Source organism: Ranitomeya imitator, chromosome 3, assembly GCF_032444005.1.
Source record: "Ranitomeya imitator isolate aRanImi1 chromosome 3, aRanImi1.pri, whole genome shotgun sequence".
NCBI classification, from domain to species: domain Eukaryota; kingdom Metazoa; phylum Chordata; class Amphibia; order Anura; family Dendrobatidae; genus Ranitomeya; species Ranitomeya imitator.
In genome coordinates this window covers 557,218,405-557,243,208 of record NC_091284.1, presented here as the reverse complement: position 1 = coordinate 557,243,208, position 24,804 = coordinate 557,218,405, and the positions used below count along the sequence as shown (strand labels likewise).

Below are 24,804 nucleotides of genomic sequence, written 5' to 3'. Positions count from 1 at the left end.
TCATTATGACATGTAGGCCAAAGTCACACAGAGAGGTCACTGCTTTCCCTACAATCTATTCACTCACACAACGCTGCTGGGAACTTTCTGATTATCTGACATGTTCTCATTGGTAGTCTAGATAAAACACATATTGCAAATGGATGGATACGGACATTTTATTTTTAGCTTTATCATAGATAACTAATATGTGTTTTATTTTATTTTGCAAACTGTACATATTTACTAAGATAAATATATTTCTAAAAGAAATACAGTATATATACAACGAGAATGGAAAAAGCATGAGGGGAGATTTTCTAAGCTATAGGCGACACAATTCTGGTGCAATTTGTTCCTTACACCACAATTATTATGTGTTTAATCCCTATAGATAAATCACAGTTCGTGTATCCTCCTTTGATGTGGGCTCCTGTGCTGAGTCCACATCTTTTCCAGCACACAGATTTGATCAGCTGTCGTGTGCCCCTAACAGCCGCAGGTGGAATCGCGGCATTTAACATGATAATTATGCCATTCTACTCAAGCATTAACTCTCTTTGCCAGGACTCTGTGGACGCAAATTCAGCGTCAATATCATTACTACAACTTGCGACAGTCATTAGGCTCAGTAGTCTTATGCTAACCACATTGTTGAGCCCAGTGATTGAGTACAGTAGTCACATGCTGTAGTCATAATGTCACCACTGTAGCCGTGTCAACAAAGACCGGTGAAAGGCGCTGGAGCTGCAGGAAAGGAATACGGATCATTTTGGTATTTTGCAAGCCATATGCCTATTAATAAAAAGAAAAAAAGTAAAGGAGAAATGCCTCATCGTAGCTACCAGGTACTCATGAATTGGCCAATTTATGCACTAAACTTTCTAAATTTTTCATATTTCTAGTGCAGTAATGCAATTCAATTTTCATATTTCATGTTTGCAATCTTTGGCGCTACAGTGTGCTGCCTTATTTGACTGTATACGAGTTGGTGACTCTCGGTTCAGCACCTGTTCACACTTATTCTATGTTTGGATGTGACGGTCAGTTTTTTGAAATTTGTATTCATTAACCTTCTGACTGAGCACTCCGCCTTTTAGCCACAGGTGTTTTTAATCACAGCAGGACCACTACCCCTCCACAGAGAGAGAGATTTTAGTCTAACAGAGGATTCATGTTCCCATACAGATGAAGACTTTATTCTAAGAGAGGAAAGGCATTGCTAGGTCCTGGTAAACGAGAAAATGAGAAAAGCCTTATCGTGGCTACCAGGCACACATGAATTGGCCAATTTATGAGCTAAACTTTCTCAATTTTTCATATTTCTAGTGTAGTACTGTAATTCAATTTTCATATTTCATCTTTGCAAGTTTTGGCGCTACAGAGTGCTGCCTTATTTATGTGTTTATGAGTTGATGACTCTAGGTTCAGCACCTGTTCACACTTAATTTATGTTTGGATTTTTTGAAATTTATATTAAATAAAAGAAAAACTGGAAGACCATTACTACTCAGTTTCTTTAACATTGCTATGCAGGATGTCTAAATGCTGTTAATACATCTGCAATGCTTTTACTTCTCACAGGAAAGGTATCCAGTACACATTAACGGCAACACCAGGGTTTAATTACTTTCCCAAACTGAGATGGAAACACTCAGGATGTAATTATTTCCATACATGGCTTCTTCATGTTTGCTTATCCATTGTTGAGTAATTACATAGTGCAGGGTTGGACAATTATTACCTCTAACAGGGATGTCAAACTTACATACACACAGGGCCAAAAACTTGGACAAAGTTGCGGCCAACTTTGATATTTATTAAAAAATGTTTACGATTGAGGATGTTTTTTCTTATCAAATACAACAATAAAACTTTTCATATCTAAGGGTTTGCTTAACCCCTTAGTGACAGAGCCAATTTGGTACTTAATGACCAGGCCAATTTTTGCAATTCTGACCACTGTCACTTTATGAGGTTATAACTCTGGAACACTTCAACGGATCCCGCTGATTCTGAGATTGTTTTTTCGTGACATATTGTACTTCATGTTATTGGTAACATTTCTTCGATATTACTTGCGATTATTTATGAAAAAAACGGAAATATGGCGAAAATTTTTAAAATTTTGCAATTTTCAAACTTTGTATTTTTATGCCCTTAAATCAGAGAGATATATCATGAAAAATAGTTAATAAATAACATTTCCCACATGTCTACTTTACATCAGCACAATTTTGGAAACAACATTTTTTTTTGTTAGGGAGTTATAAGGGTTAAAAGTTGACCAGCAATTTCTCATTTTTACAACACCATTTTTTTTTAGGGACCACATCACATTTGACGTCATTTTGAGGGGTCCATATGATAGAAAATAATTAAGTGTGACACCATTCTAAAAACTACACCCCTCAAGGTTCTCAAAACCACATTCAAGAAGTTTATTAACCCTTTACGTGCTTCACAGGAACTGAAACAATGTGGAAGGAAAAAATGAACATTTAACTTTTTTTTGCAAACATCTTAATTCAGAACCATTTTTTTTATTTTCACAAGTGTAAAAACAGAAATGTAACCATAAATTTTGTTATGCAATTTCTCCTGAATACGCCAATACCCCATATGTGGGGGTAAACAACTGTTAGGGTGCACCGCAGAACTTAGAAGTGAAGGAGCGCCGTTTGACTTTTTCAATGCAGAATTGGCTGGAATTGAGATCGGACACCATGTCACATTTAGAGAGCCCCTGATGTACCTAAACAGTGGAAACTCCCCACAAGTGACACCATTTTGGAAACTAGACCCCTTAAGGAACTTATCTAGATGTGTGGTGAGCACTTTGAACCCCCAAGTGCTTCACAGAAGTTTATAACGTAGAGCCGTGAAAATAAAAAATCGCTTTTGTTTACACAAAAATGATCTTTTCGCCCACAAATTCTTATTTTCACAACGGTAACAGGAGAAATTAGACTACAAAAGTTGTTGTGCAATTTCTCCTGAGTACGCTGATACCCAATATGTGGGGGTAAACAACTGTTAGGGCGCACCGCAGAGCTTGGAAGAGAAGGAGTGCCGTTTTACTTTTTCAATGTAGAATTGGCTGGAATTGAGATTGGACGCCATGTCGCGTTTGGAGAGCCCCTGATGTGCCTAAACAGTGGAAACCCCCCACAAGTGACACCATTTTGGAAACTAGACCCCTTAAGGAACTTAACTAGATGTGTGGCGAGCACTTTGAACCCCCATGTGCTTCACAGAAGTTTATAACCTTGAGCCGTGAAAAAAAAAAATTGCATTTTTTCTACAAAAATGATCTTTTTGCCCACAAATTTTTATTTTCACAAGGGTAACAGGAGAAATTAGACCACTAAAGTTGTTGTGCAATTTCTCCTGAGTACGTCGATACCCAATATGTGGGGGTAAACCACTGTTTGGGCGCACCGCAGAGCTTGGAAGAGAAAGAGTGCCGTTTTACTTTTTCAATGTAGAATTGGCTGGAATTGAGATCGGACGCCATGTCGCGTTTGGAGAGCCCCTGATGTGCCTAAACAGTAGAAATCCCCCACAAGTGACCCCATTTTGGAAACTAGACCCCCCATGGAACTTATCTAGATGTGTGGTGAGAACCTTGAATGCCCAAGTGCTTCACAGAAGTTTATAATGCAGAGCCGTGAAAATAAAAAATATTTTTTTTTCCACAAAAAAGATTTTTTAGCCACCAAATTTTTATTTTCACAAGGGTAACAAGAGAAATTAGACCCCAAAAGTTGTTGTCCAATTTGTCCTGAATATGCTGGTACCCCATATGTGGGGGTAAACCACTGTTTGGGCGCACGGCAGAGCTCGGAAGGAAGGAGCGCCGTTTTGGAATGCAGACTTTGATAGAATGGTCTGCGGGTATTATGTTGCGCTTGCAGAGCCCCTGATGTACCTAACCAGTAGAAACCCTCCACAAGTGACCCCATTTTGGAAACTAGACCCCCCAAGGAACTTATCTAGATGTGTGGTGAGAACTTTGAATGCCCAAGTGCTTCACAGAAGTTTAGAATGCAGAGTCGTGAAAATAAAAAAAAAAAATTTTCCACAAAAAAGATATTGTAGCCCCCAAGTTTTTATTTTCACAACGGTAACAGGATAAATTGGACTGCAATAGTTGTTGTCCAATTTATCCCGAGTACGCTGATGTGCCATATGTGGGGGTAAACCACTGTTTGGGCGCACGGCAGAGCTCGGAAGGGAAGAAGCGCCTTTTTGGAATGCAGACTTTGATAGAATGGTCTGTGGGCATTATGTTGCGATTGCAGAGCCCCTGATGTACCTAAACTGTAGTAACCCCCCACAAGTGACCCCATTTTGGAAACTAGACCCCCCAAGGAACTTATCTAGATGTGTGGTGAGAACTTTGAATGCCCAAGTGCTTCACAGAAGTTTAGAATGCAGAGTCGTGAAAATAAAAAATATTTTTTTTTTCACAAAAAAGATTTTGTAGCCCCCAAGTTTTTATTTTCACAAGGGTAACAAGAGAAATTGGACCCCAGAAGTTGTTGTCCAATTTATCCCGAGTACGCTGATGCCCCATATGTGGGGGTAACCCACTGTTTGGGCGCACGGCAGAGCTCAGAAGGGAGGGAGCACCATTTGACTTTTTGAGCACAAAATTGGCTGTCGTGTTTGGAGACCCCCTGATGTACCTAAACAGTGGAAACCCCCCAATTCTAGCTCCAACCCTAACCCCAACACACCCCTAACCCTAATCCCAACCTCATCCATAATCCTAATCACTAACCCTAACCATAATCACAACCCTTACCCCAAAACAACCCTAATGTCAACCCTAACCATAACCCTAATCAAAACCCTAAATCCAACACACCCCTAATCCTAATCTCAACCGTAACCTCAAACCTAACCCTAATCCCAATACACCCCTAATCACAACCCTAACCTTAACCCTAATCCCAAACCTAACCCGAATCCCAAGCGTAACCCTAATGCCAACCCTAACCCTAATACCAACCCTAATCCAAACCCTAACCCTAATCCCAGCTCTAACCCTAACTTTAGCCCCAACCCTAGCCCTAACTTTAGCCCCAACCCTAACCCTAACCCTAAGGCTACTTTCACACTTGCGTCGTTTGGCATTCCGTCGCAATCCGTCGTTTTGGACAAGAAACGGATCCTGCAAATGTGCCCGCAGGATGCGTTTTTTGCCCATAGACTTGTATTGCCGACGGATCGTGACGGATGGCCACACGTCGCGTCCGTCGTGCACTGGATCAGTTGTGTTTTGGCGGAGCGTCGGCACAAAAAAAGTTCAATGAAACGTTTTTTGTACGTCGCATCCGCCATTTCTGACCGCGCATGCGTGGCCGTAACTCCGCCCCCTCCTCCCCAGGACATAGATTGGGCAGCGGATGTGTTGAAAAACTACAGCTGCTGCCCACGTTGTGCACAATTTTCACAACGTGCGTCGGTATGTCGGGCCGACGCATTGCGACGGCCCCGTACCGACGTAAGTGTGAAAGAAGCCTAACCCTAAGTTTAGCCCCAACCCTAACCCTAAATTTAGCCCCAACCCTAAATTTAGCCCCAACCCTAGCCCTAACCCTAACCCTACCCCTACCCCTAACCCTACCCCTAACCCTACTCCTAACCCTTCCCCTAACCCTACCCCTAACCCTACCCCTAACCCTACCCCTAACCCTACCCCTACCCCTAACCCTACCCCTAACCCTACCCCTAACCCTACCCCTAATTTTAGCCCCAACTGCTGTTCTCCTGCCGGCCGGCAGATGGAGACAGATGGCGGGCGCACTGGGCATGCGTCCGCCATGTTCTGCTGCCGGCGGCCAGGAGGAGCAGCAAGAGGATCCAGGGACCTAGGTGAGTATGCTAGGGTCCCCGAATCCCCCTATTTCTCTGTCCTCTGATGTGCGATCACATCAGAGGACAGAGAATTACACTTTACTTTTTTTTTTTTTTTTTTTTTTGCGGTCGCCAGTAAACAGTTAATTACCGGCGATTGCAAAACAGGGGTCGGTAATACCGACCCCGATCGTGCTCTTTGGGGTCTCGGCTACCCCCGGCAGCCGAGACCCCAAAGATTCTCCCGGTGCCGGCCGGCGGGCGCACTGCGCATGCGCCCGCCATTTTGAAGATGGCGGCGCCCACCGGGAGACACGAGGAGCATCGGGGGAGCTAGGTGAGTATTGGGGGGCCACCTGGGACCCCTTTTCTCTGTCCTCCGATGTGCGATCACATCGGAGGACAGAGAAATTAAAAAGAGATCGCTTTTTTTTTTTTTTTTGCGATCGCCGGTAAACGGTTAATTACCGGCGATCGCAAATGCGGGGTGGGTTAAAAACCCCCCGAATCATGTTCTCTGGGGTCTCGGCTACCCTCGGCAGCCGAGACCCCGGAGAAAATCGGCCTCTGGGGGGCGCTATGGACTTTTTCCACAGCGCCGTTAATTAACGGCGCTGTGGTTTAAGTACCCTTAGCGGCCGCCGTTAAAAGGCGTATCGGCAGTCGCTAAGGGGTTAAGCATTGAATCTGGAACAAGCAAAGCTTAAAAGGAATCTGTCACCAGGTTTTTACTACCCCATCTAAAGAAAACATAAGATAGGGGAAGAGTCCCTAACTCCAACTATATATCACTTAGTGAGCTGCTTGATATAATTTTACTAAAATCAGAGTCAAGATGGTAGAGAGTGAACAAAAAGGATAAGATTTCAGTACATAAGGAAAGGATAACAATGTACAAAAATAACAAAAACAAATCAAAATGGAGAGTACATGAAATAGAGCAATAAAAAAAATCATGGCATGATCCAAAAAGGCATAAACGGACAAAGCCCAACTAGAAGTGCCCCCTGTCTAGCAGGTCAATAAAACTTACGGTAGATTTTATTGCACTATATAAAAATAGTTATTTTATGGGGTAATGATTTAAAAAGGCAATCCTAATTTGCCATAGGTAGATTAGATTATTCGATATATGTGTATAATTAAATATATGGCAAATTAGGATTGTTAATGAAGAAAGGATCACCAGGCTACAACTTGCTTACTTTGTACACATCATACGAAGAGAGCAATCACTGGAGGACATCATGGTCAGAAGAATAGAAGAAACAAAGCGAAGAGGAAGCCCAGCAACCCGATGGCTTGATACAATCAAAATAACGGCGGAGAAGACCCTGGTGGACCTATCTAGGCTTGCACTAGATCGATTTTCCTATAAAGCGTTGAAACATCAAGTCGCCATGGCTTGAGATCGATCCATAGGCCACTAAATGATAAGTCTAGTACTTTATTACCTGTCCCATCTGCCCCAACAGCTGCAGGCAAGCATGTTTTTAATTGTTATTGTAATGTATTGCATTAAATGCTTCTAAACTAGCATCTTTCGGTCGGTCACATGATTCAATGTGTCTCTCCAATGTTTTCTTCCATTTACTTTCCATCCAATCCATCCCTCTTCCAGGCTTTGGATTTATCTATATTGTCACCACGCTCCATCACAAGGATAGCGAAGGCTTGGTGACAATGTACTTCTCTTCAGAGCCCAAAAGAGAGTTGTATCAAATGGAAGAGAACAGCGTGAAAACGCACTAAATCACATGACCATCACCAAGATGCCGGCTTAGAAGCATGCAATGTAATAAATGACAAATACAAATATATTTCTCTGCAGCTGTTAGAACAGATGGAGGAAGCTATAAAATAGGGGACAAGTAATTCATTATAGTGGGAGTAAGAATAGCTGACTTTACAGTGGAAGTAATAGCAGCTTCCTAGTGTGTTCATGCTATCTGCTTGAAGGTCACGGATTATTTTTGCAGATAGAACTGGTGAATTTTATTTCACTGGTCACTAACTTTTAAAACAACCTGTTCTCATTTTGTAGTACATGTGACTTACATGAATACACGATATCACTTTATTCAAAAATGCTAATGTCTTACTCCTGAAAAGTCTCTCTAAATTGGCCAGCTTCGGGTTTCTCCCTGTCTTGTACTCTGAGGTGGACTGACTATTTTTAACCCCTTTAACCCGAGTCAGTTTCCACCTTCCTGTCCATGCCAAATGTTACAATTCTGACCAGTGGCAATTTATACGGTAATGACTCTGGAACGCTTCTGAGGTTGTTTTAATGCGACACATTGTACTTCATGTTAATGTTATAAGGCAGATATTTTTTGTGTTTTTTTTGTGAAAATATCAGAATTTTGTCTAATTTTTTTAAAAATTTGCAACTTTCAAACTTTTAATTTTTCTGCCCTTAAACCAGTTAGACAAAATAGTTAATAAATGACATGTCTACTTTACATCAGCATCATTTTTGAAACATATTTTTTTTGTTGGGAAGTTAGAAGGGCTCAAAGTTGAAAGTGATTTTGAGGGGGCTAATAAAACAAAAAAATATCCAAAAGTGACACTGTTTGAAAAACTAAACCCTTCATAGTGTTCAGAACAACATTCAATACGTTTCTTAACCCTTCAGATGCTTCACAGAAATTAAAACACTGTGAAAGAAAAAAAGAAAAATTTTACTTTTTCCCACAAGAATGTTGATTTAGACCGAAATTTTGTATTTTTACAAAGGTAACAGGAGAAAATAGAGCATATCATTTATTGTGCAATTTCTACTGAGTACACTGATATGCCATATGTGGTGGAAATCTACTCTTTGGGTACACGGCATGGCTCACAAGGGAAAGACACCAACTGATTTCTAGAGCTCAATTTTGGCTGGAATAGATTGCGGAAGAGCCCCTGACATGTCAAAACAACAGAAACCCCACAAGTGACCCCATTTTGGAAACTACACCTCTCTAGGAATTCAAGAACCTTTTTAACCTATAAGACGATTCACAGAATTGTAAAACATTAGAATAATTGAATGGAAAATTATCATTTTTTCCACTAAAATGCTGCTTTGGCGCCAAGTTTTTAATTTTCAAAAGGAAAAATAGGAGAAAATTAACAGTACAATTTGTTACCCAATTTCTCCAGAGTATGACAATACCTTATATGTGGTAAAAAGCAACATTTTAGGCATAGGCTCAGAATGGAAGAAGCGCAATATTGGAGTTCAGATATTTGCTGGAATGGTTTGAGGGTGCCGTGTCACACTGGCAGAGGCCCGAGAGGCAAAATATCAGGATAGAATAATTACATTTTAACCACTAAAATGTTGTTTAGGCCCCAAGTGTTTAATTTTTATAAGGGCTAATAGGAAAAAATGGACATCTCTTTGTTGTGCAATTTCTCCTAAGTGTGAAAATACCCTACAAGTAATCGGGAAGCACTTTTCAGGCACAGTGGAAAGCTCAGAAGGGAAGGAGCGACAGATTGTAGAGCAGATTTTATTGTTAACGGTTTGTGGGTGCTATAACACCCTGCAAGAGACCCTGAGGTGCCAGAAAACCAGAACCCCCATTTTACAAACTACACCTCTCAATTAATTCACCTAGGGTACAATTATCATATTGACACCACAGGTATGCCACAGAAGTTTATACAATTGGGCAGTGAAAAAAAATTATATTTTTACCACAAAAATTTTGTTTGAGCCCCAAATTTTACATTTTCATAGGGGGAAATGGATAAAATGGCACCAAAACTTGTTACACAATTTCTGCTAAACGTGACAATACGTTACATATGTGGGTGGCTGCACAGTACTGTTTAGCCACACGGCGAGACTTAGGCAGGAAGGAGAGCTGTTTGACTCATGGAGAAACAATGATCATAGAATAGTTTGTGGACTCCATATACAGAGCCCTTAAGTGCCAGAAGAGCACTATGCAGCATCAATAGTAAAAAGATCTAATGTTAAAAATAATAAAAAATCATGATATTCTCACCTTCCGGCGTCCCCGACAGTCTTCCCGCTCCTTGCGATGCTCCGGTCCCAATAATGCATTGCGGCAATTACCTCAGATGACGTAGCGGTCTCGCGAGACCGCTATGTCATCACAGGTCATTTTTGCAATGAATTATTGGGAATGGAAGCATCGCGAGGAGCGGGAAAGCTGCGAGGGACACTGGAAGGTGAGAATATCATGATTTTTTATTTTTATTTTGTTTTTTAACAATTATATGGTTCCCAGGGCCTAGAGGAGAGTCTCCTCTCCTCCACCCTGGGTACCAACCGCACATGATCTGCTTACTTCCCGCATGGTGGGCATAGCCACATGTGGGAAGAAAGCGGATCAGTGCATTCCTATATGTCCCGAATCCCCAAAGAATGAACTTGTGCGTTTTTTTTGCAGAATGCGATTCCGCCGTAGAAAAAAAAGCAACATGTGCTCAAAAATTGCGGATTGCATTCTAATAATAGGATGAAAAGTGTCAAAAATTTATTTAAACATATTAAAATATGGAAAACTGCTGACAAGCAAAAAGTTACATCATTTGGATGGAAGCTACCCTGTGGTCGCTGGACGCTTGCTGAAGTCTAAGAGCGCCGTTTGTGCTCGAAACGCGTCCAGCGACCACATGGTAGCTTCCATCCAAATGATGTAACTTTTCGCTTGTCAGCAGTTTTCCATATTTTAATATGTTTAAATAAATTTTTGACACTTTTTATTCCTGGAGCTGGATTTTTCTTTCCATGTGCACAAGTTTCAACGTCAGACAGAGATGTTTTTTCCTTGCTCGGACACTATGTGGACTACAGACGAATGTTTCTACTGGGTGAGCTGAAAACTTTTTCTGTTTTTCTACTAATAATAGGATACTTAATGTATGCATTTTTTTTGCGGTTTTATCGCGTTTTTATAGCGGAAAAAAACGCAAAAAAAGTGAAAAATCCCGAACGTGTGCACACAGCCTCATGGGTCACCGATGGATCGGCATGACAACCAGAGGTCTCCAGCAGCCCTCTATGGTTGTTATTGCCGGATTGCTATGAGCGTCGCCCGATAATCAGCGCTCATAGCAAGTGAGCATTTCTGCTACATACAGATGTTCTGATCAGCACCTATCTATAGCAGAGGCAGTCTGGTTATCACAGTTGCTAGACTCCTATGGAGCATGCAAAAAGTAAAAAAAAAAAGGTTTTAAAAATATTAAAAAATAAAAAAAATAAAATCAAATCAACCCCCATTCGCCCCATTGAAAGTGAAACAAAAAAATAAAAAATACACATATTTGGTACTGCCATGTTCAGAATCACCAGATCTATAAAATAATTAATCTGATCAGTAAACAGCGTAAAGAAAAAAAAGTCAAAAAGCCAGAATTACGTTTTTTGGTCACCACAACATTGCATTAGAATGCAATAACGGGCAATCAAAAGATCACATCCATATCAAAATGGTATCACTAAAATTGTAAGCTCGGCACGCAAAAAATAAGCCCTCATCCAGCCCCAGATCACGAAAAATGGAGATGCTACGAGTCTTGAAAAATGACATACCGTATATTCTCGAGTATAAGCCGAGATTTTCAGCCCATTATTTTGGGCTGAAAGTCCCCCTCTTGGCTTATACTCGAGTCATACCCAGGGGTCGGCAGGGGAGGGGGAGCGGGGGCTGTCTAATTATACTCACCTGTTCCTGGTGCAGTCCCTGCACTTCTATTCCCCGGCGCTGGCAGCTTCTTCCTGTACTGAGCAGTCACATGGTACCGCTCATTACAGTAATGAATATGCGGCTCCACCTACCTCCCATAGAGGTGGAGCTGCATATTCATTACTGTAATGAGCGGTAACGGTGACAGCTCAGTACAGGAAGAAGCTGCCGGCGCCAGGGAACAGACGTGCAGGGACCGCACCAGGAGGAGGTGAGCATAACGGGAAGGGGAGTGCTGCGCTGCGCGATATTCACCTGCTCCTCGTTCCGGTGCCCCTCCGTCTTCAGCTGTGACGCTCAGGTCAGAGGGCGTGGTGACGTGGTTAGTGCGCACCCTCTGCCTGAACGTCAGTGCAGGAGATGCTGAAGATGGAGCGGCGCCGGAACGAGGAGCAGGAGAATATTGAAAGTGCCGGGGGCCTGAGCGACGGAGAGGTGAGTATGTGATTTTTTTATCGCAGGAACAGCAAATGGGGTAAGTGTCTGTATGGAGCATCTATGGGGCCATAACATTTGTGCAGCACTGTATGGGGCCATAACGTTTGTGCAGCACTGTATGGGGCCAAAACGTTTGTGCAGCACTATATGGGGCCATAACGTTTGTGCAGCACTGTGTGGGGCCATAACGTTTGTGCAGCACTGTATGGGGCCATAACGTTTGTGCAGCACTATATGGGGCCATAACGTTTGTGCAGCACTGTATGGGGCCATAACGTTTGTGTAGCACTATATGGGACAAGTGTCTCTATGGGGCTATAACATTTGTGCAGCACTATATGGGGCCATAACGTTTGTGCAGCACTATATGGGGCAAGTGTCTCTATGGGGCAAGTGTCTGTATGGGGCAAGTGTCTGTATGGGGCCATGATCAACATTTGTGCAGCACTATATGGGGCAAATATCTTTATGGAGCATCTTATGGGGCCATAATCAACATTTGTGCAGCATTATATTGGGCAAATGTGTCTATGGAGCATCTTATGGGGCCATTATTAACCTTTATGCAGGATTATATGGGGCATATTTTAATATGGAGCATCTTATGGGACCCATCATAAACTTTATGGAGCATTATATGGGGCTCCTGATTCAATATGGATATTCAAAAACACTTAACCTACTGATGTCTCAATTAATTTTACTTTTATTGGTATCTATTTTTACTTTTGACATTTACTGGTAGCTGTTACATTTCCCACCCTAGACTTATACTCAAGTCATTAAGTTTTCCCAGTTTTTTTGTGGCAAAATTAGGGGGGCCGGCTTATACTTGGGTCGGCTTATACTCGAGTATATACGGGTAATTTGTTTTCTTTTAACAGACTTTGGATTTTTTTCACCATTTAAATAAAAAACAATCTATACATGTTTGGTATCAACAAACTTACAATGACCTGGAGAATCATAATGGAAGGTCAGTTTTAGCATTTGGTGAACACAGTAAAAAAAAAAAAAAAAAACAGTTGTGGAATTTTTGCAATTTCACTGCACTTGGAATTTTTTCTCGTTTTCGAGTACACGACATTGTAAAACCAATGGTGTCGTTCAAAAGTACCACTCGTTCCACAAAAAACAAGCCCCCCCTCACATGTCGATATTGACGGAAAAATAAAAAAATGATGGCTCTGGGAAGAAGGTGAGCGAAAAACAGAAACACAAAAACGAAAAAGCGCTGCTGCACAAAGAGGTTAAATATAAGACAAAGATAATCCAAGTAAAGAAAAAATGCAGTTTTTAAATGAAGATCTTAATTATTAAGGGAAAAATAAATCCATTTTTAGATCATGCCACAGCATCTCAATCGGATTAAGGTCAGTCCATTTCAAAGTCTTAATTTTGTTTTTCTTAAGTCATTTAGAGGTGGACATATGCTGTGCTGTCTGATTTGGATCATTGTCCTGCATAACCCAAGTGCGCTTCAGCTTGAGGTTACAAACATATGGTCGGACATTGTCCTTCAGGATTTTTGGTAAACAGCAGAATTTATGGCTCCATTTACCACAGGAAGTCTTCCAGGTCCTGAAGCAGCAAAACAGCCCCAGACCATCACACCACTATATTTTACTGTTGGTATGATGTTCCTTTTCTGAAATGTGGTGTTACGTCTACTCCAGATGTAATGAGACATAAACCTACCAAAAAGTTCAACTTTTGTCTTGTCAGTCCACAGAGTATTCTCCCAAAAGTTTTGTGTATTATCAAGATGTTCTCTGGCAAAACTGAGATGAGCCTTTATGTGTCTATTGCTTAGCAGTGGTTTTCGTCTTTGAATTCTGCAATGCAGGACATTTTTGCCTAGTTTCTTTCTTATGGTGGATTCATGAACAATGAGGCACGTGAGGCTTGCAGTTATTTATATGTGGTTGTGGGATCTTTTGTGACCTCTTGGATGAGTCGTCGCTGCTCTATTAGGGTAATTTTGGTCTGTCGGCCAATCCTGGGAATTGTTCCATTTTTTCCCATTTGTGGATGATACCTCTCATTGTGTTTCGCTGGAGTCCGAAAGCGTTAGAAATGACTTTATAACTAATGATGAGCAATCGTGCCCGGATAACGTGTTAGGCCAGTCTCACACGTCCAGATAATTCCGGTACCGGAGAAAACGGTACCGGAGTTATCCGTGTCCGTGTGCTCACGTAGGGCATCCGTGTGGGATCCGTGTGTTGTCCGTGAGTAAGTTTTTAGGGTCTGTGTGCTGTACGTGTGCTGTCCGTTTGCTGTACGTGTGTCCGTGTCCATGTATTGCAACAATTTTTACAATTTTAACCCTATGGCAGGAGAAACGCACACGGACAGCACATGGATAGCACACGACAGCATTCATGTGCGGTACGTGTTTACACGGACCCATTGACTTTAATGGGTCCGTGTGATCCGTGCGCTCCCACGAACACTGACATGTCTCCGTGTTCTGCAAACAGACACACGGTCCATGAAAACACGCTGACATGTGCAGAGACACATTTATTTTAATGTGTCTACGTGAGTCAGTGTCTCCGGTACTTGAGGAAACTGTCACCTCACGTACCGGAGCCACTGACGTGTGAAACCGGCCTTATTCAACCATGTTTGGGTGTTATCCGAGTATCTTGGTGGTGCTCGGATAATATATTCGAGTACCTGCGGCTAACACGTGCGGGCATTGCCAAAGAAACAGGGCCCTGTAGGTTTGGATTTCTTTTTCCCTTAATAATAAAGACCTTTATTTAAAAAAATGAATTTTGTGTTTAATTGTGTTATCTTTATCTAATATTTAAATTTGCTTGGTGATCTGAAACATGTAAGTGTGACAAACATGCAAAAGAATAGGAAATGAGGAAGGAAGCAAACACTTTTTCACACGACTGTATATCTATTTACTGGTTTAATATTTTTTCATTTATTTATTTTGGATATTTTTTTGTAATATTTTTACGATTTTTTTTCACATTTATTTGACTTTTTACCTAGCCTTTCCCGTTATTTTTTTAAACTTCTAAGCTAGCAACCAACGGTAACTGAACCAGTCCAAGCCTGCATATGTGACCGAGATGTTTCACCGCAGACTGTTATCCTTCTATAGCACTCTTCTGATTGCTCATCTGTTCAAGCACGCATGCCCAAAAGAGTGATGAGACAATCCCTTCCAAAGTTCAAGATCAGGCCATTTACACCCGTTCTTGAGCAGGCACAGTTTTAATTTTTTTCGTACATGCATTTTAAAAAGCTGTAAAAAAAAAAATGTTTTCGCTCGGATATTAAAATAATGTTTGCTTTGTTTTTTCATGGTACATGGGGCCTAATCTGTATGTTATTCCCATACTTTCTTTTACCTTTTTTACCGATATTGGGCGATATTGGTGGGAGAATAAAGAAGATAAGTACCGGTATGTTTTTTATAACCAGAAGGAACATTTGACATACACAATTCGTTCACCTTTCCTTAACAAAGGTAGCAGCTTTTAGTTATGTATTTCTTTATTTAATTCCTGGGTTTTGCTTATTTATGCATTTCTTTATTGTTGAATTTAGTTCACATATTGTGCCCCCCATAAGGTCATAAAGGATCATTGAGTGGCATTTCAAGATATAAATACTGTTTGTTTTTTCATTCCAATTTCCGGTGAGTGGAGCTCATATTATCCCCAGTTAAAGTAGAAATGCAGCCTCTTGGTTGCATAACCAAGCTGATTGGGCCTCCTAGGACCCTTCTCCCTCTCACATGACCGAAGGGATAAAGTGCCTTGAGGTGCTACATATTACTTTTTCAGCACTGTGTATACAGCGAGCAGGAAGGCAAAGACGGTAAGGCCCCTTTCACACATCAGTTTTTTGCCATCAGTCACAATCCGTCGAATTTTGAAAAAAAACGGATCCGGCGACTGATGCTGCCGCATCCGTTTTTCCTTTTTTTTCTGTTAGATTTGTATTAGCGACGGATTCCATTTTTTTTTAACTGAGCATTCTCCTATCCAATTAGCCAGATCTGCTAGTCGGATCCGTCCAAAAAAGGATCAGTCGCATCAGTTTTTCATAATCTGCAATGGATCCATCGAGCCGACGGATTGTGACTGACGGCAAAAAACTGATGTGTGAAAGGGGCCTAATAAACCATCTCTGCTTTCTCCATAGTGAGTCCAGCTGTGTAAGGCCTCTTTCACACTCCAGTTGTTTGGCGTCAGTCACTTCCGACATAGTGACGGATCGACGGATCCGTCACAATTGTTGAGAAAACGGTTCTAACGGATCCGTTTATTTGACGGATCCGTCACTTGGGGGTTGTCTGGGAAAAGTATCTACTTTTTGGAGCATGCGCAATTGAAAAAGCGGATTGGGGCAATAGATCCGTCGAAAAGACGTCTATGGAATGGCGGACGCGACGGATCCGTCGCGATCCGCCATTTCGGCGTTGACAAAAAACGTTATAATGTCCGTCTATGTCTAGATGACGTTCGCCAAATTTCGACGGATCCATCACATGGCGGATGGAACGGACGACCATCCGTCACAATCCGTCGCTAATGCAAGTCTATGGGAAAATAGCGGATCCGTAAAAAAAAATGACGGATCCGTTATTTGAGGAAAATAGCGGTTTTAGACTGACGCCAAACAACTGAAGTGTGAAAGAGGCCTATGACAGCTGACTTCCAGCTCCCGAAGAAGCATGATCCTGTTCAGCTGCTCTACTATGCAGTGACATTTTAGAACCTTTCTGCCTTTGAAAGGTGCAAATTTTGATGCAATTCAACTTTGTGTTATTTTAAACCCGTGTAGCCACTTTTAAAAGTGCGTATAAAAAGTAGGCATGGTTCAGGGTGCAAATGAGCTTTAAGCCAGAGATATGAAGTAGGACTTTTTAAAAAATTATTAAAATGTCACATATTCTAGTCAGTTATGTCTGAAAAAATTGATGCAAATTACAGCAACATAGCCAGGAATAGAATTTTGAATAGTCCCTTCATGATACCTTCCTTCCATTCCAATATGTAACAATATAGTTACTGAAATATGACCACTGTATGTTCTCTGCAGTAATACCTACTGTGCATGTGACTGTACTTACAATGGGAACTTTCAGCAACATTTACATTTTATAACTGCTAACAATGGAAAAACGTTTACAAATGAGCTTTTAGTTCATGGTCCAGTGACCAGTTACATTTTAAAGATACCCCCTTGGGATACTTTACATAGCTTACCTATTAATGTTGACCACCAGCATTAATGTTTGTACAGTTCCTAATATTTTGGCTTGTGGAAATACTAAGTACAATTCTCTCGTATACATACATGAAGACATGTATACATGATACAATCCACGTGCACTTCCAAAGGTTCTAATTAGCATACTAATATCCGGTAGTTGGATTGCTTATTCTATGTATGGGTTTCTAAAACTGTATTCACAAATGCTGTTTTTGAAGAGGTTCTGTAGTATTGTTTTGTAGTGGTTTTCCAAATTGACACATATGAAAACACTCTTTTTGACTTATGAATAGCAGTTGGGAAATAATAGGATGAGGCATGAAAAAAATCTCTGTTTTCCCCATCATCTGCCATTGTACTATCATACATATTCCTACTAGACATGTCAGGCCTCACACAATACACTTGCATTGAACGAGGATGCGAATGTCTAGTCGGCATGTGACCGCATGTATACAAATTGCATTCTTGTGGTCACATGCTCACCGCTCACGGCACCGGAAAATTCTCACAGCGCGTATGTGTGAATGCGTTGTGAGGATTCAAAAGCTTGTAGTCACATAAAGTGACGGCAGGCATGAGAACCACGGCCAGACAACCCCTTTAAAGGGTTATTATATTATTTTTTGAGGAGGACATTGCTCTGCAGTCTCATTATTTCATGATGGCCTGGGAGCGGACGCTCTTGATTGACAGTTTAGGTCAAAAGCATCGGCACTCTGCTGGCCCAAACTGTGTGCTCCTGATGCTGCTGAATGGGGCAGTTGTGCCTCAGTGGAACTGAAACTGTCCATGATCAGAAGCCCAAGTTGTCCTCCAGAGGTCCCAGACAGGGTCAGGGCACTGCATGTATTTCCACTATGTAGAGACGTGTAAGCACTGCGCATGTTGGGCTACAGTAGCTACACAGCAGCAGGGGTCTGCCCCCTTGACAATGAGCAGTAAGCAATTAAAAAAAAGGGTGAAATGTTAAGAAAAAAGTAAATTGCAACTTTTTACAAGCAGCTGGCAAATATACTCATCATAGAAGACGGAAGCAGCTAGAATTTAGAAGAAAGATTTGCGCTGTCTTGGTCCGGCATCCAGTCCTCTCCTCCATGGACCAGGGCAGGGCAAATCTTTTTGTGCACCTAGGACCAACGCTTTAAACACAAAGAGCAGTTATAAAATTAGCCCCTTATCCAAAATCTTTCAAAGTGCTTGATGCTCCGATGTTCTAAGTATAGTTCAGTATTTCAAGTAAACAGAGTTGAGAAAAGTGATTCACTGGACGCTGGCACAGTAGACACTTCTGAAGTCTGTGGCCAACAGACCAGAGCCCTGCAGACCTCCGCCTCTGATTAGTAAGCCCAGTGTGACATCATCATTGCGGCGGGATACATTCATGATGTCGTGCTGGACCCACTAATCAGATCCACAGGTAGGAGGCCCGCAGAGCACTGGTTCAGGTGCACCATACCAGAGCTACTATTTGGAAGCCACTTTTTAAGCCCAATTATTAATATGGGAGACTCTTTTATATAGAACATGAGAATCAGTTCTATTTCAGATGGTGATTTCATGACCTTATATTGCTTTATTTTGTCCCCATAATGTAGGAAAGCTAAAATAAATGACCCGGCTTGTATTTTTTTCACAATGTAAAGGAGATATTGCAGCCCCAGCCTAAGCTGCCCTCAGTTATATTTCTACAGTAACATGATGGGACTTTCATGACCCCTTTGTGCTCAGTCTAGATGAACCCAATGATTTAGGGTATGTTCACACATTTTGGATTTGCTATGTTTTTTTTCCTGCTGTGCAGACAAAAATCTACTCATATTTTTTTTTCAGTAAGTGTAAGCAAGGTTACAACATCAGTCACATTCTCAAATACCTTCATGCATCTTGGTGGATAAATTAGTGCAGTAATAAGCACAGGGAAAAAATGAAATCTGCACTGTATGTATCTGATCCTCTACATGTAAGAATGCTTTGAAAGATACATAAAAGTGCCAACAGTTTATTTTTATTAACAAAATATAAAGTGTATGAACAAAAATGAAATATAAATGAAACCAATATTTGGAGTGGTCACCCTTTGCCTTAAAAACAGCATCAGTTCTTCTAGGTACACTTGCACACAGGTTTTGTTTTGAAGGAACTTGCCAGGGAGGTTCCAAACATCTTGGAGAGCTAACCACAGATCTTATGTTGATGTAGGCTTGCACAAATCCTTCTGTCTGATACAAGCCCACACAGACTAAATTATGTTGATATCTGGGCTCCATGGGCGCCAAATCATCACTTCCAGGACTCCTTGTTCTTTATGTTGAAGATGTTTATTAATTACTTTGGCTGTATGTTCGGGGTCATTGTAATGGTGAACAATACATTTGGAGCCAATCAGACATCTCCCTGATGGCATTACATCATGGATAAGCGTCTGCCTGCATGTGGACACCAAGAAATGGGAAATGTTGAGGACCGAAGAAGCAGTAATTGACCAAGAAGATGACCAGCAGTGCCATCAGTTCAGAACTGTTAGTAACCAGTGGGACCAAGCTAACACCCCTCTATTATTTGAAGAAGTCTAGCCAGAAGTCTTCGTGGAAGAATTGTAGGTAAAAGCCATACCATGATCTTGGAAACAAAACCATGCAACTCAACTATGCCTGAAAATACAGGAACTGGGGTATAGGAAAGTGCTCTTGACTGAAATATTTGGTAGCAATAGAAGTGGCGCAATAATGAGAGCCTGCAGGGAACAGTGAAGCATGGAGAAGGTTCCTTGCAAGATCGGGGCTCAGGAAAATGACCCCAAACATACAACCAATGTCTTCAGCCTAAAGAAGCACCGAGAGTCCTGGAAGCGATGATATGGTCCCTCCAAAGCCCTGATCTCATCAAAGAGTCTGTCCACGGATACACGAAGGATCTGCACAAGCCTACATCTATAGAAGACCTGTGGTTAGTTCTCCAAGATGATTGGAACCTCTTCCCTGCCAAATCCCTTCAAAAACTTTGTGCATGTGAAGTGAAAAGACTATCTGCTGTACTGTGGCATAAGCTGGTCACTCCAAATACTGATTTGGTTTACATTCCTCTTTTGTTCATTCACTTGGCATTTTGTTAATTGATAAAACAAACTATTAAAAATCTGTTCTTGAAAGTATTCTTACCTTGCAGCATTAGTTCCACAACTGCTGAAAAACTTTGCACAGCTCTGTATATACATTCATAGCATGTAATCAAGGTGGCCCCCAGTGAGGCAGTGACTGGTGCAATCAGAGACTTGGCACCAGCAATTTCACATGACTGTTTCTTGCTCTGGTGGCATCAATATGGGTATAGCTGCTGTACCTAAGAACATCAATATGGGTATAGCTGCTGTATCTAAGCTTATTACACATCATTATGGGTAAAGCTGTTGTATCTAAGCTTATTACACATCATTCTGGGTATAGTTGCTGTAGCTAAGCTTATTACACATTGTTATGGGTATAGTTGATGTATCTAAGCTTATTACACATCATTATGGGTAGAGATGTTGTATCTAAGCTTATTACACATCATTATGGGTATAGTTGCTGTATCTAAGCTTATTACACATTGTTATGGGTATAGTTGCTGTATCTAAGCTTATTACACATCATTATGGGTAGAGATGTTGTATCTAAGCTTATTACACATCATTATGGGTATAGCTGCTGTATCTAAGCTTATTACACATCATTATGGGTATAGTTGCTGTATCTAAGCTTATTACACATTGTTATGGGTATAGTTGCTGTATCTAAGCTTATTACACATCATTATGGGTATAGATGTTGTATCTAAGCTTATTACACATCATTATGGGTATAGCTGCTGTATCTAAGCTTATTACACATCATTATGGGTATAGTTGCTGTATCTAAGCTTATTACACATTGTTATGGGTATAGTTGCTGTATCTAAGCTTATTACACATTGTTATGGGTATAGTTGCTGTATCCAAGCTTATTACACATCATTATGGGTATAGATGTTGTATCTAAGCTTATTACACATCATTATGGGTATAGCTGCTGTATCTAAGCTTATTACACATCATTATGGGTATAGTTGCTGTATCTAAGCTTATTACACATTGTTATGGGTATAGTTGCTGTATCTAAGCTTATTACACATCATTATGGGTATAGATGTTGTATCTAAGCTTATTACACATCATTATGGGTATAGCTGCTGTATCTAAGCTTATTACACATCATTATGGGTAAAGCTGATGTATCTAAACCTATTACACATTGTTATGAGTATAGTTGCTGTATCTAAGCTTATTACACATCATTATGGGTAAAGCTGATGTATCTAAACCTATTACACATTGTTATGGGTATAGCTGCTGTATCTAAGCATATCATTATGAGTATAGCTATTGTATCTAAGCTTATTACACATCATTATGGGTATAGCTGCTGTATCTAAGCTTATTACACATCATTATGGGTATAGCTGCTGTATCTAAGCTTATTACACATCATTATGGGTATAGCTGCTGTAGCTAAGCTTATTACACATCGTTATGGGTATAGCTGCTGTATCTAAGCATATCATTGTATCTAAGCTTATTACACATCATTATGAGTATAACTATTGTATCTAAGCTTAATACACATCATTATGGGTATAGCTGCTGTATCTAAACCTATTACAAAACTTTGTATCTCAGTACAATCCAATGTAGCACAGTACATAACTCCCCGATCACCGTCCCACACATGGCACTGGCAGGGAGCACCGTCCCACACATGGCACTGGCAGGGAGCACCGTCCCACACATGGCACTGGCAGGGAGCACCGTCCCACACATGGCACTGGCAGGGAGCACCGTCCCACACATGGCACTGGCAGGGATCACCGTCCCACACATGGCACTGGCAGGGAGCACCGTCCCACACATGGCACTGGCAGGGAGCACCGTCCCACACATGGCACTGGCAGGGAGCACCGTCCCACACATGGCAGTGGCCAGGGCTGCGGTCACTGTGGCTACCGGTGACTAGTGACGGACAGTGTGCACTCACCGCAGCCTCGTAGCAGCTGATGAGCCCCTGGAGCAGGCAGAGCAGTGCCAGCAGCTTGCAGCTCGTGGTCCTTGGCATGGTGTCCCGTCAGACAGGCTGGTGTTACTGAGGTGCCAGTGTGTGGCCTGGCAGCAAGTTCCCCAAATCACGAGTCCCCTGTTCTCATGTGAGAGCGCAATGTGAAATGGGCGCTGAGGAAAGTTCGCAGTTTGTTGGCGCTAACTCCCCTCCCACTGCAGCCCGGCCCCCCACCTCCTCACAGGGACCTCAATGCAGCTGAACCCCTCGTCTGCGCTCAGAGCTCCGGTCCCAGCTCACTCTGCACCTCGGAGGGAAGCGCACGGTGCCCGGGCAGAGCTGGCACGAGAGGCTGCTGGTAAGTGACGGTGCCCGGGGCTGCTGCTAGCTGGGGTGAGATGTCAGGATAGTCCGCCATATCGCGATAGGCGCTGCATTGTACCTACAGTATATGTGACTGCTGTCTCCCCTCTGCTTGCTGTGGGAATAGTCCATGCCAGTCTTATTACACGTGCATGGCTGTCAGGGGATTGCTGGGCTGGCACACTGTAACGAACTGCAGCATGGGACTCTCGGTCAGTGCCAGTTATAGAACAAGTCACCTTTCATTCCCTGACCTGAGGGCGCCCCCATTTATAGGGGTACACTGGCTGGTGATCACTAGGTGCAAGGGTGATCTAATAACACTAATATTGCGCCAGCACAGAGGCTGCTACACTACGGGGCTCTCGTCACCAATAGTCCTTGTAGACGGGTGGTCCGTGGGTACCCCTTAGATATGTTCCCCCGATGAGCTTTTGGTGAGATTTCCAGCCAAGTGGATGGGATTTATAGAGCTCTCGTGCACACTGCGCTTCTTTTTTAGTCCGCGTAACGACCCGCGGTGCGAGTTTCACATCCGCAGCATGTCAACTTCTCCTGAGGTTTCTGTGCGGATTTTTCCCATAGTTAAAGGATTAGATGCAGAAAATACTCAGGTAAAAAAAAACGTGTTTACACCACGGAAGCGCATCAAAAACACATTTAATCCACACATTAGTATATCATTAAAGGGTGGTCAAAGCCAATTACTAGAAGGTATAAATACAAAGCAGCTTTATTTAATTAAGGTTGAACTTGATGGTCCTAGATGTTCTGTTCAGCCTATGAAACTATATGTAACTATGTGAAGCAGGACACAAAAACCACTGCAGAAAAAAGCAATAAAAACACAATGAAAAACCACAAGTAACCTAATAGTGGGTGTAGAAATGTTTCTGCAGCATCAAACACCAAAAGCGCAGCGTGGGAACGTGACCCTAAGGTTTATTTACTACTTTAGTGGCTCCCACAAAATGGGTGTAAATGTGCTCTAACCTTTCTATACAGCAGTGGATATACTATTGGTGTAACCTGTGCAGCTGCCCCCGGGGGCCCCAGAGGTAAAGGGGGTCTCTACTACCTCCAAGGGTGGAGTATGATGATCTATTGGACTGAAACGAGCCTACAAACTCTTCTGCACTGTGGTCCTCCCGCTTCTTTCTGTGCTCACCCCTATTCCCATGTATTGCAGGTCATGTGTAAAAATGTCTTCTGGGTTTTGTGATCGTTAGGCCGGCCTCACACTCAGCGTATAAAAATACGGTCCATAAATTACGGCCGTAATACGCAGAAAAGTCCCCAAAATAGTGGTCCGTATCTCCTCCGTAGGCAGGGTGTGTCAGCGTATTTTGCACATGGCATCCTCCGTATGGCATCCGTACTGCGTGTTTTTCTCGCAGGCTTGCAAAACCGCCATACGGATATACAATGGATCCATGGGCTAAAAAAATAATAAAAACATATATACTGTATATATATATATATATATATATATATATATATATATATATATATAGTAGACACATATATGTATATATATTAATATTTCATACAGTTCGAGATAGCTTTAAAGCCGGTGGGCTCCCACGCAATTTTCTCCGCCAGAGTAGTAAAGCCAGTGACTGAGGGCAGATATTAATAGCCTGGAGAGGGTCCACGGTTATTGCCCCCCCCCTGGCTAAAACCATCTGCCCCCAGCCACCCCAGAAAAGGCACATCTGTAAGATGCGCCTATTCTGGCACTTGGCGACTCTCTTCCCATTCCCGTGTAGCGGTGGGATATGGGGTAATGAAGGGTTAATGTCACCTTGCTATTGTAAGGTGACATTAAACCAGATTAATAATGGAGAGGCGTCAATTATGACACCTATCCATTATTATTCCAATTGTATGAAATGGTTAAAAAAACACACACATTATTAAAAATTATTTTAATGAAATAAACACACAGGTTGTTTTAATATTTTATTGTTCTCTCAATCCACCTGAAGACCCTCGTTCTGTAACAAATAAAAAATAATAAACCAACAATATACATACCTTCCGTTGATCTGTATCGTCCCACGATGTAAATCCATCTTCCAGATGTGCCTTTTCTGGGGTAGCTGGGGGCAGATGTTTTTAGCCAG

The 24,804-nt window shown here is 41.8% G+C and overlaps 2 protein-coding genes across 2 annotated transcripts in view; one reads left to right on the top strand and one right to left on the bottom strand.

Moving 5' to 3' along the window:
• COL4A1 (collagen type IV alpha 1 chain) overlaps window positions 1-22,500 on the bottom strand; it is a 222,565-nt gene extending 200,065 nt beyond the window's left edge. Inside the window, exon 1 of the mRNA XM_069757930.1 lies at window positions 22,298-22,500. Coding sequence (XP_069614031.1) covers window positions 22,298-22,375 — 78 coding nt within the window. The 5' untranslated portion in view covers window positions 22,376-22,500. The remainder of the gene's footprint in view (window positions 1-22,297) is intronic.
• Window positions 22,501-22,556: 56 nt separating this feature from the next.
• Window positions 22,557-24,804, top strand: part of COL4A2 (collagen type IV alpha 2 chain) — a 372,124-nt gene continuing 369,876 nt past the window's right edge. The window contains exon 1 of the mRNA XM_069757929.1: window positions 22,557-22,673. The gene's annotated coding sequence lies outside the window, so the exon portion shown is untranslated. The remainder of the gene's footprint in view (window positions 22,674-24,804) is intronic.